Source organism: Polyodon spathula, chromosome 16 (genome assembly GCF_017654505.1).
Source record: "Polyodon spathula isolate WHYD16114869_AA chromosome 16, ASM1765450v1, whole genome shotgun sequence".
In the NCBI taxonomy this organism is placed as follows: Eukaryota; Metazoa; Chordata; class Actinopteri; order Acipenseriformes; family Polyodontidae; genus Polyodon; species Polyodon spathula.
The window spans coordinates 33,008,036-33,023,137 of NC_054549.1; the positions used below are offsets into that span (position 1 = coordinate 33,008,036).

A 15,102-nucleotide genomic window follows, 5' to 3' on the forward strand; every position below is an offset into this window, starting at 1 on the left:
TGCAGAGTGAAAAGAAGTGGTCGGCTGACAGCACACGCTTCGAGGACAGCATGTGTTCGTCTTCGATGCTCCCGAGTCAGCGCAAAGGTGGTAGTGGTGGACTGAATCTAAATACTATTGGACATTTCAAATTGGGAGAAAAATGGGGTAAAATTAAATGGTAAAAACTAAATTTATAAAAAAATTAAAAAATTTTAAAAAGTGACTCAGCAGCACTGAAGATGAAAACATTATTCAATGCTTGTTGTGTATGGTCATCTTATTTATGGTCACTCTATTTAAGGATATTAAGAACCATAACTCAGAGTCTGCAATGTTTGCATCAGATTAGTTGTAATTATCCAGTGTTTGCATCTTATTGGGTGTGATTTTAAATATCCAAATTTTCTAAACATCAAAGTTTGGTTGTGAGGCTCGGAGACAAGCCTTGGCTTTAATAAAGTGCAATCATCTGACTTTATTATAAATTCTGTACTTTACTCACCTGTACTAAATCTTATCCTGCCATTGAGCCAGTTAATCTCAGCAATGAAAAGGATAACAGACCACGACTTCCAGGGAAAGAGAATCAAGGCCAAGAGAGTATTCTGTGTTTCTGTTTTTCTGTTAGTACACGTGTCGAATTCAATTTGTTAATAAATAAAAAAGTAGACCCATTTCTTGGCTCTGTTATTCTTTGAAACACAAATTCACTAACTCATATCAAACCTCCAACATCTCATGAACCTCTACATTCTCAATTCCATCTCCCCGTTTTCATTCAAAACAAATGTGTAACATTCATTTTCAAGCCTGGATCTCCTACTGGTTGCTCTATTTACACAAATATGACTATTGTAACGAACTGACATCCAGCCCATTGAACTGAATGGAAAGTCAAGGGATGGACACAAACCACATACAGTTCAAAGACAGATGCCACTTATCTCTTAAAAAGCAAGCTCTGTAGTCAAGAGACAAGTATGTGTCTTATGTGTCAGTATTATTAACTCATTACACTATGTTATGTACAAAACCAACATCATTCTCTTCCCATTTCACAAAAAAAAAAAAAACAATAGCAAGACTCACAACCAAACCGACAAACCTTCATTTGGACTCAGGTTTGTTCCATTTGAGGTCCCATAGACCCTGAAAGCAGATTGTTTCTACTTATATTTCTCAAACTCTAATTACCAAATCAAATGAACACAACACTCCACTCCTCAATATAAAACCCACCAACTTTAAATTTTTCTGACAGATCATTCTTTTGAAAGCTAACATCCATCTTGAATAATTTGCCACTAAATCTCAATACAGAACAAATGATTTTAACTATGGCGTTTTGTAACTGTATTCCAACGTACTGCACCTGCCCCTATAACCCTCCTTACTCACCATCCTGAGTCTCATCCTGTCTGGCTCCTCTATCCTCCTTCTCCTTTAATGTCTAAATCCTGCTCAGCTCTACTCCTTGCCATTTTCCGTGGCTCAACTGTTCTTTGTCAATCTGCAAAAGCCCCCTATCCCTATTCCTATGTATAAAGTGTTATGCTTTGGCCATTTTAAATTGGTTTAATATATATGCTCTGTTGCTATGCTGAACAAAAACCCACTTTACAGCAGCTGCTTCAAGCTGTGTAGGACAGCGGGAGGATATATCTGCAGTTGTCCTTGCTGACTGATGTAAATCTGTTCCACCTCTATAAAATAAATATTTGATGTGATTATATTTGCACTTCTAGCTATAGTATGTAAGTGTTTTACTATGTCTAACTGTTTATTATCCAATGCAATTAATAAAACACCTACACAAACACCTGATAAAGTTTGCCAATATATCTAAAAACTATAAGAATTATTGAAAAATGGAATGTGATCAAGTGGCCAACATATTATGACTGCCTCAGTGAGGCTGCCCCATCTAACTGGGTCTGGACTTTGATTAAACAGTTTATTATTATTATTATTATTATTATTATTATTATTATTATTATTATTATTATTATTATTATTATTATTTCAAAAGCTTAAAACCTTGCCAAATAATTTAAATTACAATACGAACAGTGCCAAGTAACTGTTTCATATAGTCCCAATAATGCCAATATAAGCAAGACAGCATTGTCGTTTTAAATTCTTCTGAAACGTGGAGATTACTGGATATATATTGGAAAAACAAATACTGACATGTTGCAGGTGTCCCCTTAGAAAAGACGTCTGCTGTCTAATTGTTCTGTTTTTTTAGTGACGTATTATTGACAGTAACACGTATAGTGATTAGCCCTGCGACGATTCAATAGGCCTTTGGATCTGAATTTGTGCTCCAGCACTGTGGTCAGCTCCCAACACGTCCCACATTTCAAACGCGCAGTACCGCAAATGAATCAAAGAGCAGGAAGTGGCCATCGACCGCTTTGAACTGACAGATCCCAGCAGGAAGCAGAGCTAGTCAATGGATGAGCCTCGATCCTGAAAATCTTTTACTCATCCAACATCCCTTCCCATCCATAATACCTTGTTTTTCAAATCCCCGACGGTGAGTGGAGAGTTAAAATATATAAAGCACGTAAGCAGCAGCAATCGCTTTTGGTTGGGGGAGGTTGCCTTGCCTGTACTTGCAAACAGCTACACCGGCCGCTTTCAACGTCAGGCGTCCTGTTAAATTGTATCGTTGTAGCATTTCTGACGCTGAATTGATCTGCTTGGGTTTGGCTTTCAACAGCAGGATTGGTTTGGGCTTTTGAGTTACAGAAATTGAAACACTATCATTGGACTTTCATGGGCTGTTGCATCGCTAATTCTATTGTCTGCCGACATCTCTGATATTAATACCAGTTCCATCGGTTTCTGTGCGATTTTTCGTTTCATTTGGGCTCACTAGCTACTACAGTAAAGCAAAATGTTGGATCCATCGTCCAGCGAAGAGGAATCTGAGGATGTCGTGGAAGAAGAAAGCAAAGAGGTCATGGCACCTCAGGCTCGGCTTTCCCCGAGCCGGACCAGCGAGAGCTCCGGCGGGCTGCAGCCCAGCAGCCGGAGCAGCAGTGTCCGCCCGTCCAGCCCCAGTCCGTCCGTGGTCAGCGAGAAGGAGAAGGAAGAGATGGAGAAATTGCAGAAAGAGGAGGAGGAACGAAAGAAGAAGCTGCAGCTGTACGTCTTTGTGATGAGATGCATTGCCTATCCTTTCAATGCAAAACAGCCAACAGACATGGCGAGGAGACAGCAAAAGGTAAGGGGAGTTACAGTAAACGGTAAACATACCTTTTAGCATACAAAAGACAAGCGCATTCAGCTACTGTTTGAGGAAGTTCAAATGCATTCAACAGTAATAATAATAAGAAGAAGAATAAGAAGAATAAGAATAAAAAGAATAATAAACATTATCCCCCAGCCCCATTTTAAATTTAGGCTGTAGCAAAACCCGCAACATGTTTTAATTCAAAACATAAGTCTACAGTGGATGAAACAACCCCTGTTCATGATATTTAAAAAAATCAGGTTGACAAACGTTTTCATATGCATTTTAATTTAACAGTTGAATAGCAATGTAAAACACCCAAATAAAATGTAACTAGTAAAACGACAAATACAATCATTTTAAGAGAAGTAACCTGCAGGTAACACGCACACCGGTATAAGAAGACCGATGGAACAGTTGTGCTTTTGTGTCACAAAGGGGTTAGTTATATTTTACTGTGTACTCAAGTAAAGCAAGCAAAAAAAAAAAAAAAAAGAAAAAAAAAAAACGTTTATAAATTCCAGTTGTTTATCGGAAATAATGTAGCTGTGGTGCTGTCAATAAACCCTGCGGTGTAGTTCGCTTTTGTTAATCAGCTGATGTAAGAATTAAGCCAGCATAAAGCAGAGTCATGGCCGTAGATACTATTATCAAAGTGGTGTGATTTAAAATGTGGATTTCAGATACACTGCACGGTTACCTACAAATCATATCAAGAACAAACAAACAAACTAAACAAAGCAGCAACAACAACAGAATATTGTAACGAAATGTATTTTTTTCAATTTAACTTTTTCCAAATCTAAAATCGCCATATTGCGCATTTGGACATAATATTGTGAAGGGGGAAAAAAAAAAAAAAAGCTTATTTATCCAATATTAATCATACGTCTGAGGAATCAAACGAGTCATTCGAGAAAAGTAGCTGTCTGCAGCGTATTTTTTGTTCAGCCAAAATAATCTTTAAATAAAAGGAAAGCCCCATGGTACGGTTTTATTGTAATAAACCTTCATTCACCGCTGCGTTTTGCAATCGTTCCGTAAGGTGGCACTACATTGAATACAGCACATATTTCAATATGGCTTATGGTTCTTTAAACGACGTCTTTACGTGATGTATTTAAAGGTGTGGAGGTCATTAAAGGGATTTTGTAATGTATACAAATTACTTATCTGTGTCATTTTTTGTAGGCCCTCTTTTCAAGGATCACTGAACTGCACGCATTCAGAACAGCATACATGATGGTCACATATGGTGACCGATGATATATATATATATATATATATATATATATATATATATATATATATATATATATATATATATATATATATATATATATATATATATATACCTTAACACATGCTAAAATAAACACAATATAAGTTTATTACAACACAATAAAAAAGCGTGCACTGTTCTATTTAACCCACTGAGATGTTGACGATGCTTTTTCGGTTATACATAGTCATAATGAGGCTCATTGTATAAGATCTATTTTTGCTAATAGGTGTATCATTATGATTTATATTATAGCGAATGTAATGTAATACAGTGTGATACACTCTACCTGTCGTTGATAACATGATCTGATAACATCTTATGCCAAACACGTTGAGGCGTCCTTAATACGTTTTAATAGTGTTATGGGCAATCTGGGCAAAATCATTCAAGTGATCAAAAAATATTACACCTCACATCTGACCTGCTGAGCTAAAATCTATTCACGGCGAACGCATCTTGGCTGTTCAGATCATGTAACGACCAGTGATTGTTCGTAACATTTTAAAGATGAAAAAAATCCCAGATACAACGTTCGATTTTTTTTTTATTTTTTATAAATAACATAAAACTTTATTTTGTGGTGTTTCAGAGGAATCACATTTTAGATCATTTTGACAGGTCTGACTATTCGTTTGAGAGAGCAGCTTTTTATTAGGCGGCTCCCGATTTTCCTACAGTGTTAAATAAAGGGAAATTAAAAAATAATAATTAATAATATAATAATAATAAATAACTTTCAGCCATGGTAGATAATACCTCAGTGTAAGGTGTGAGTGATGAATAGGTTCATGATAGAGAAGAAATGCACTCAGGGCTTGTCCTTATGGAAAATAGCTATGCACACATACCCACACCCTGCATATACAGAACTGCATACATTTACATCCCCTTCAGTGTAACATAATCAGGCATGTATCATTTTAATAATCCTGTATATACCATTTTTTATATAGGTGTCTCATGATTATTCAATATACTGTCTACTGTCTAAATAAACCATCAGTAGACCTCTAAAGAACATGTTGGATATTGTATTGCCTCCGAATCATACTGTGCTTTCTATTGCCTAAGATTTCTGGCATTCTTGATTGTGGCTAATATGGCTAAACATTGTGTATCAATTGTATCATTGTGTGTCCTAATAATTATGTAGTCCTTAACACCTAATATCACATGTGCAATAAATATTACAGCAGGAAAACTATTGATTCAAACAATGAAAGGGAGGTGGTAGAGTTGAACACATGACTGCTACATTTATTATAGGTTAGGGTTAAATGTTTGTCAAAGTATGCCTACAAATCATTTGATTGTGTGTTCTTGAGTACTCGAGGCTTAGGCAGATGGTATATGATCGTATTTCTTGCAATGCAATTTGTTTTATTGCTTTTCTGTAAGCAGTCAGGGTTTAACAGTGCTGTTTCAGGAACTGAACAGAACTGCTATTCCATCCAACATCTAGATTATCTCTTAAACTAGATCTATACTTTAATGTTAGGCTATTTAGTGTAAAATGCTGACATCATCAGAGAAAAGCAAGTGTGGTGTCAAGGATATTTTTACCAATACTTGCCAATTTTTCATCTGCTCTATAAATATGTATTTTCTTTTCTATTAACAAATAAGTGAAACAGGGAAACCAAAGATACACCTTCACTTATCCACCAGTTATCAACTCTTTAGCTGTGGAGAGCTCAAATTTCTAAATATTCATAATATTCAAATGCATTTAAGGTTATTTCATGAAGCTCTAAGGGAATATAAATGATTGCGCTTTTCTCTCTCATTAACATGTATATGGCCTGACAACTAGAATGTATTAAGCCTCTTTTTATTAGCTTCAATGGAAATGAGAAAAGCAGAACAAAATGCCTCCTAAAAGAGTATTGTTGCTATAACTGTCCTTTTAATTTAACAAGGGCTGAAAAATAATTCAGCCATTGCTATGTGGTATCCAGTGAAACAATGATATTATGATATGGATTTTTGTCTCTCTCTCTCTCTCTCTCTCTCTCTCTCTCTCTCTCTCTCTCTCTCTCTCTCTATCTATATATATATATATATATATATATATATATATATATATATATATATATATATATAAGGTGTATGTATGTCTATACAGCAGATTTTAAACCCAATAAACCTTTACCACCTGCTATTAATTCATAACAAAAACCCAGCCAACCTAAATTACAATATTACTGTATTTCCATTCTGTTCATGGTCTAGAGATAACATGATCACAGTATGATTACACCTGTCAACATTTAGATGATGTGAGAAAAAAACAGGAAATTATTCATATATGAGTTTGAACTTTGTTTTTTTTTTTGAAGAGAAATACCCTTCAAAAAACAAGGTTAAATAAACAAAACTACCTTCAATTAACCTTTGTAGTCCCCCTAGTGTAATTAGCATGTAGTTGAGCAGGGTTGAGCAGCAGGGCTTTTTAACCAGCATGAGAGGGTGAAAAGCAACATGAGACTGATACCTGAGTGATGTTAGCCAGAACACGATTATATTGGCGGGCTATGTATAATGGTTTAGACAAGCATACTATAAGCTTTGAGTGAGGACCGTGTTAGTTTGACCGCTGTAAGATAAAATGGTGACATTTTTTATCCAGTTGAGGGACTTTTTTGTTGGTGGATTTGGCCCTGAATTTGTAATGTAGATTCTCACAGTCTAGGAAGTGGAGCAGGGGGGATTAACTGGTAATCACGCTCACCAGACCTAAATCCTATTATTTGAGGGAACACTTTGTGTGGCTTCAACTATGATAACATCAAGAACTTGGTCTTTTACAAATGGCTGCACATTCCGTAACAGACCGTGCAAAATCTCACAAAGAGGGCTTCCCACGACATCTCTGAGTTGTTAAAGTAGTGGATGGTCACGGCGCTCATGAGAAAACATTGAAGCAGGACCAAAAAATATACTGTACAGCATCATTCATCAGATCTGTATTTATTAATATACTTTGTGGTGGATAAATGGGCAGTTATTTAATTTAAGTAGTCTCAGACAGAGGAACGTAAGTTACTGCGGTACTAGGAAAGCAAATTACTGTACCACTGCTACAGTTAGTGGTTGCTCTATTGTGAATTTAATAGTGTTCCCTCTCCTTTCAGTTCAGTATACTGTAGAGAAATATATGCATACATCGAAGCACCAGAATACATCTACAGAAAAATACGATGAGAGATGTGAATCAATTGAGTGACGGTGCTCTCTGTTAGTGTCCTTTGCAGCTGTTATCTTTTGTTATAGAATGGCTAATTCAGGTTTGCATAATTCATGATTACAAGGTGTACACACTTCATGATAAAAGAAGTGATGTTTAATTTATATTGCTTCACACTGGTATCTACAGAGCTCCTAATATATGCACTGAACACCTACTTTAATAAGCACTGGCATCAACAAGACTGTACTCCAGTGGTAATTGTGTGCTTACAGTATGCCATTGCTTCACCAGCAGGTGTGTAATACTACCATGCCCAAAAGACACCAGGACTGGGAGCACCTGTTTATATTATAAGGGTCTTAAAGGCACAGCCACCAAAAGCTTGCTGGTTACTTTGTTACTTTACTCAAAGGCTGATTGGTGGCATACTTGAGTCACATCATGCACAGCGAAGTACATTACATTTAGATTCCCTCAATGTCCTATAGTATGTTATGCCACCAAGGAACAATAACAGTGTATGCTGCATAGTGCTCTCACGTATACCAGTCCCCACGGAAATCTGCTACGTGAAAAGATTGTTTTTGCAAAACTCTGTGGCAATGACTTTTTAATGAAAAACAGTGTTAATGAGTATAAATAAATAAGAAAAAGTAAGTGACAGTTAAATTCATTTTTTAAATTAAATCACATTACTAAAATCTGAAAAAAAAACAGAACAGCCGTGTTTGCCATATTTTATGGAAATCAGAAACACATACAATAAAGCAGAGACTTTAAAAAACCTGTTACAGCACTATGCCATTTTTAAAAATGCACATAAAACATAACACTTCTTTAAAAAAAATAATTAAGTACAGTTATAGCCAAAGCATAGGACTAATTTAATCACATTAGAAATAATAGCATTTGTAAGATTGTAGTTGTGCACTGGGATTCAAATTAGCATTGGTACAATTGCACTGTTTTAGAAATGTGTACTAGGCTTGGAGCATTTTTGAACAAATTTAACAGGGTATTTTTAGAAACATGTTGTTCACCAAAATGTTGTAATTTTAAAACATCACCACATCAAGACAGGACATAGAAATAGTTTGGAAGCTGTGACATACCACAAAACAAACAGGAAAGTAACAATAAAAAAGAGGATTTTCACAAAAATGTTGTCATCCCAAGTAATGGGATAATGTTGATGATGTTTTTCTCTGACCTTTCACATAGGAGTAACAGAGCAACGCTTCGCTTAGTAGGGAGCAAATGTTTGAGTTTTCATCTTTTTGCAATAAATTGGAAATTCAACGGGAGAGCGCAAATTTCCATGAATTTTTCTGCAGTCGCGGAATCACGGAATTCTGGAGGGACTAATATACTGTAGCAAATTCCAGTTAAATGTCACAAACTGATTATGTTCGCTGTCTAGACAATGCTAACTATAATGCCTGAACATATTCTTACAGTGGTTTGTCAATTATTATAATTACAACAATCTTAAGAGATTGGTGTTATTTTAACCATTCTGAGCATATCGAAGAAAAATAAATTGTGTATCGAATGCTATGAACTGATAAAGCACTAGAGAATCACCTAGTAATATTAGTCGTTTTATTACCTCATACATTATATGAGGATCATTACTGTATAGACCTTACTGATACACCAGAGGAAAATATCTTACTAGTGGGACCAATCAAAAGTGAGTCCCCATTCTGGGGATGCAAACAAAGCTGCTTGCATTTATCAAAGAACACCTTACTGTAAGAAACATTCTGACAATCAATAAAATCAACCTTCACAGTTATGTACTTCTTTTTCATATTGATTTGAATACTTTCATTCTCTACATTAAACTTGAAAGTACAGTCTCATACCACACCCACATTGGCATAACATGTTAGCCTTACTGTAGTCTGACACTATTCTTCTATATATACTACCCATTATAAGAAGATTGAGATGAGGTTCACAGTGTTACCGTGTTGACTATAAAAGTAACATATCCACTACAATTGTACAGTGAGATAATGTTTATCGTACAGCGCAGTATTCATGTTTGTGCTTTGTGCATGTGTGGGTCTGTGTCGATGCCTTAGCTTAGAGATGGTGAAATCTGCATAGATTTAAGAGCTGCTTTTCAGATTAAAGTAACGAGCCACCAGAACAAATGGCATTACTAAATGAATATGCACAGTACAGTGTAGTGCATTTTGATGGATAAGGCAGGGTGTCAGGCATTTACTCCTTCTTTTAGACCCACTCTCCCCTTTCATTACAGTTTTAATGGATGAGCAAAGACAGCTCTTAATGTGCTACAGTCAGAGAACTGTGTTCATGTATTCGGCTGGACATTAAAGTTATTTTTCGGCTTCATTAAAAAAAAAAAATAATCAAAAGAACTGGATAAAAAGCCCTCTTACAGTCAACAAGCAGTCTTTCCTATTACATTGTAATATGTAATATACTAATGCATTTCTTTAGGCTCTGACTTGCACTCACATCCTTAGCTCATTAAATGTCACACAATAGACTGCATCTCAAGCCTAGAAGATTTACATTTTCTTCATGTTTTCCAGTGGATTCTGTGTTTTAGAATCCATTTCCCTTTTTGTCCTTGCTTAACAGTGAATACATATCGTACAACAGTGGACTACAATCTGTTTACCTAACCAATGCAGCTGCACATGCTTTCCACACATAGACCAGGCAACAATGCAAATGTGAAAGAGGAACAATAATACCAATAGTGCTGAAGTGACATATCAGCATTCAGATAATCACATGCATGGTGAAATTTGCAGTTTGGGGTCTCTGTTTTCTACTATTAATGCACTACACATCCACAGCAAATCCAAATAATATCATTGTTTTCAATAGGGACATGTTATTTAAAGTGAATCTCCCGTATACATTCTGTTAATGTTCTGTTATACTACGTAAATATTGTATATTTACAGTACTGTACATACACATTGTGTACTGTAGTAAGAGTGAAACACACAAGCTTTAAGCCCTGTCAGATGTCCCTCCTGACCTATGAAGCAGGTCAAATGTCTTGATAAGGAAGCAGCCTTTTTAATGTCCTGGTGTATTTTCATGTCCTGGTATATGTAAATTAATAGCACTCTTATAATTGGGTCAAAAATGAAGTTGCTTGGTAGTGCTTTCTTGAACAGGATGAATGTTGTTATATAAATATTGTTCAGATATAAATATTTCAATACACATTAAGGTGGGCATTAGTGTACCCTAGCATATACATTGTCAGAATGTGAAATGACTGCGTTAACATATTCATCCAGTTATTAAACAAAATGTATGATTGAATGGCATACTGGTAATATTGAATGCAAGGTATTTGAATTATTCTAGAGGGATATTTGGGAAGCTGGTTTTGGAAATTTGCAGCAATGGGAGTAACCCATAGTTTTTTTTAACACTTCAAAATAAATACAGCAAACGTTTGCCTTGTTGGTGCACTACCTGTTACACTGCATTTTGGAACCTGGCAGCTGGTTTAGTTTACTTCTGGTAAATAATTGAACAAACTGCATAGAGCTGCACGATTTCTTGAAAATGTCTTCAATGAAAAAGACACCAGCTGCATCAAAGACCAGAAATATTTCTGCTAAAGATGTCCAGTACAAGAAAGGGACATTTCACGTGTTTCTTGTTATTTGTACTTGTATTTATGGGGGTTTTTTGTGGGTTTTTTTGACAACACACTGATGGTAATAGTCTTTAAGAGGCGGACAAAAAAAGAAAATATTCTACAGTTTAGCATTTACTGTTTTTAGGTAAGTATTTTACTATTAAGAAACATTTGTTGTATAAAGAAACCGATCAATTTTGAATGTGACAACACTATATTTTTCTGCTTTAATAAATATTGTGTTTAATTGTGAAATATCTTGAAATATCTATTTTTAAACTGTGAAATAAGCCTTTTTTTTACAGCTCTAGCCATTATATAAAAAATAATGTAAGGTGATGATTATTATTTAGGTGATAAATTGAAGGGTTTCATTTTTAAAGTGATGGCTTTAGTTTCTATATTCCGTATATAAAACTTATTTATATTATAAGGTTCCATATCTTCCACCGGCAAAATAAAACTTTTTGTAAAAAGGCCATCATAAAAAAACAAACAAAAAAAACCCAACAACTTAATTTGGGAAAGTGGAGAGGTTTGTTATTAAAAACTATAGAAAAATGTATGCTTATTATATAGCTGAGGGACCAATTAAATAATCTCTGATAAAGATTGTGTGTGTGAGAAAGCCTGCAGTTTGACATACTCTCTGTACTCTTTTACAAACTCACTAATCTGGGATTATATATCCATTTGATGTTTTCATTTGTTATTTAATGTTTGGTGGGAGACCTTCCATAAGGTCATTTGAAACGTACAGTACCACTGTGGCATTAAGAGCTCAGAATGGAACATGCTTTTGACACCACTGCACTGTGTAAACCCATAGCTGAGCAGACTGACAGCACCCCATATCCCTGATAAATGAGACCCGAGAAAGTCATCCAGTTGTAAATTAAATGGTAATTGCTTTTTGCTCCTAAAATGAAATCTCCTTTGAGGCGATTACACAGATTAAAACCCTCTACTGAAATGCACTGTTATAAATATAGCTGACGCTCCTCAAGCCAAGACTCTCAAGTGGTGAAAGAAATTTGTGAGCACTGGGGGAATCACAATCTTTGGATGTGGTCTGTGTTAAATATTGAGTTTGAGGTTGTTGGAAACTGTTGTCCCTTGTTTATAAATATAAAATCAGTTCCACTTTACAGACCCTGCCAGTAAATGTAGTCCTCTGCAAATTAATAATTCAAAGCATGGATTGTGTTCCAGTTTCAACATAAATGGGATCATTCGCTGACTCTTGACCTCAGAGGTTGAATGCAAATGTATCTTCTCTAACCCAATTCTCTGTTGTCTCTGTGCAGCATATTGCAGATGGCAGGCCTTACTCTGCACCCCAACGGACCAGTCACAAGGTTACATACACATCAGAGCCGATCATTTAACATAGAAAATTGCATTGAATTAGTCACAAGCTTTGGGACTGCCTTAAACTAACACAGCTGCCAACAAAAATTGTTTACTGTGCTTTTCAGTCTTTTCTTAACCTGTGAATATGAGACTTTTTTGTTGTTCTTGATGTAAATCAAAACCTTATTTACTTAACAATCCGCGTCATAGTGTAGGCAGTCTCCAATGACATATTAGAATCAATACAGTACTTGTGTCTTAGCTGAATACAAATTGCACATTAAAGGAGACATTTTGTACTATAAATTATATAAACACATATTGGAAGGTTGTTAGCCAGCCTTCCTTCACAAATGCATTGTTCTGACCCAAACAAATAGTTATAGCCGAGACACAATGCAACCAAGGAAAGTCTAATTAGAAACAAACCTTTGTTGGGGGAGCCATAGTACAGGGCAGTATTTTGCTGCATTACAGTTTACTGTAGAAAATGTCAATACAGTTGCAATACCGCTCTCCCCATAACCTGCTGAGCTGCTGAAAAAGGTTGTGGCTGTTGACAAAGATGACCCACTCATTTTAAGATTTGTATGGGTGTGGTGGAAAAGTGTGTGTGTGTGTGTGTGTGTGTGTGTGTGTGTGTGTGTGTGTGTGTGTTTCTCTCCTCTGAAGCTTTACGTTGGAAGATCAGAGTTCCCATTAGGGGTTGGTTTGATAGTCAGGTTCAGTAGCTTGGGAGAGGCTCAAAACAAAAGCAGCATAATGTCAACAACATTAGGTCAGTGCTGTTAGTAAAGATATGAAACTATATCACAATCAGTGTCACTTCAATTTTTAGAGTCAGGCATTTTGCATAAGCAAAAAAAAAAAAAAACACTTAAATTAAAATATTCTATGAATTGGATTTTGTTTGCTGTCGCCAAAGCAGATCAGTGTCAGGCTGTTGGGGAACATGTGATGTGAGTGTCAAAAGTCACATGATAGTGGGACTATATAGTTTTATGTGTTAGATTGGCTATCCAATGTGTCAATCACTCTGGGGCCGGGTAAGGCATTGCAAAATGATACGACAGGGGCAGGGCTTTGCTCCAAACAGATATGCTTTGGTTTGAATGTGGGCTAAGTTGTAAGGTTGCACATTGTCTAGGAATGGGGAAAAAATCATTACCAAAGTCATTTATGTGGACTTGACCTTTAGGGACTGTCCAGTCCAATTAGGGATGAGTGGTCACTCTATTTCTAAGTAGGAAAGCATTCCTGTATTCTCTTCATTTGTATTCCAAGCATTAAAAATCTGCTTACAAAGATAACACCAAAGGGTTTTTTTTCTTCACAAATCTAATTATAGCTGCCAACAATTTATACATATACTGCAGTTTGCATGCATTGGTTTAGGTGACATTTAACTCCTTGAATATTCACCTTTTTCTTGAAAGAGCATTTTCAAATAGTTGAGCTGACATATTATTACACACGGAAGTGCATTAAAACAGGACAGACTATTTATATTCCTTAACATAGTAGGCCCTGAAGGAAGCCTGGATTTGTAAACTCTGTTTAGCATTGTTATGAACAGTTTTACTAAGGTTAACTAATTTGAGTTATAATTAATGTGTATTCATTTACTAAATGAAGAAAATGAAACTGATTGTATGGGTTTTGTTTGTGGCAGACATTCAAATCTAGGGACCTTTCCCTCTCAAAATCTCTCTTGAATTACTTTAATTGGTCTCACCGCTCAACTAGTCTTTTCCCAGGTTCAGCCATTTTGTACAACTTCTTACCAAAGACCCTTAAAAGAAGAGCTCAATTTTACACATTATGTAAAAATGGATGTGTACAAATTTGAATTTTGCAAACAGACCGGATGATTTTTGAAGTTTTCATTCTGTCTTAGGAAATACAAATGTGTCTCAGATTGGACTGCTCTATATATAACATTGAACTGTCATTCAGGACTCAAATGGAAAAACAACACGCATTCCCAGTACAGAGTGTTGTACAGTGCGGTATATCAGGTAATGAATAGTGTTCCACCAAACATGACACCAGTGCAATTTAGATAAAAACAGTAAGAGCCTGGGTCAATATGAAAAAACTGCTAGAGGCAGCTACAAGTCCCCATAATGTAATTATAAATAATAACCTTATTTAACACATATTCATATGTTTAGTTGGTGCATATTTTGCTAGGTTTGTTTTAGTTTTAGTGTGATGACGTTAAAAGTGGATACCTATAGTACCACAATCTGCTCGTTTCCAATGCAAGACAAAGATCATACAAAACATGAAAGATGTTCTCACTCGCCACTGTCAACCAGACATGAAGTTACAGGCTGCAGAGCACTGTCGAATACTGAATGCTGATTAACTGAGTAACAGCTCCTGCAAGAAATATATATATA

The 15,102-nt window shown here is 35.8% G+C and overlaps 1 protein-coding gene across 20 annotated transcripts in view; it reads left to right on the forward strand.

The window, feature by feature from the left end:
- The first annotated feature begins 2,284 nt into the window (after window positions 1–2,284).
- Window positions 2,285–15,102, forward strand: part of LOC121329030 (calcium-dependent secretion activator 1-like) — a 100,929-nt gene continuing 88,111 nt past the window's right edge. For 9 of the 20 annotated variants that reach the window (XM_041274243.1, XM_041274247.1, XM_041274244.1 and 6 more), the window contains exon 1: window positions 2,285–3,214. In XM_041274243.1, the coding sequence (XP_041130177.1) occupies window positions 2,885–3,214 (330 nt within the window). In that variant the 5' untranslated portion in view covers window positions 2,285–2,884. The remainder of the gene's footprint in view (window positions 3,215–15,102) is intronic. The other 11 variants (XM_041274249.1, XM_041274250.1, XM_041274253.1 and 8 more) reach the window with 2 other exon arrangements.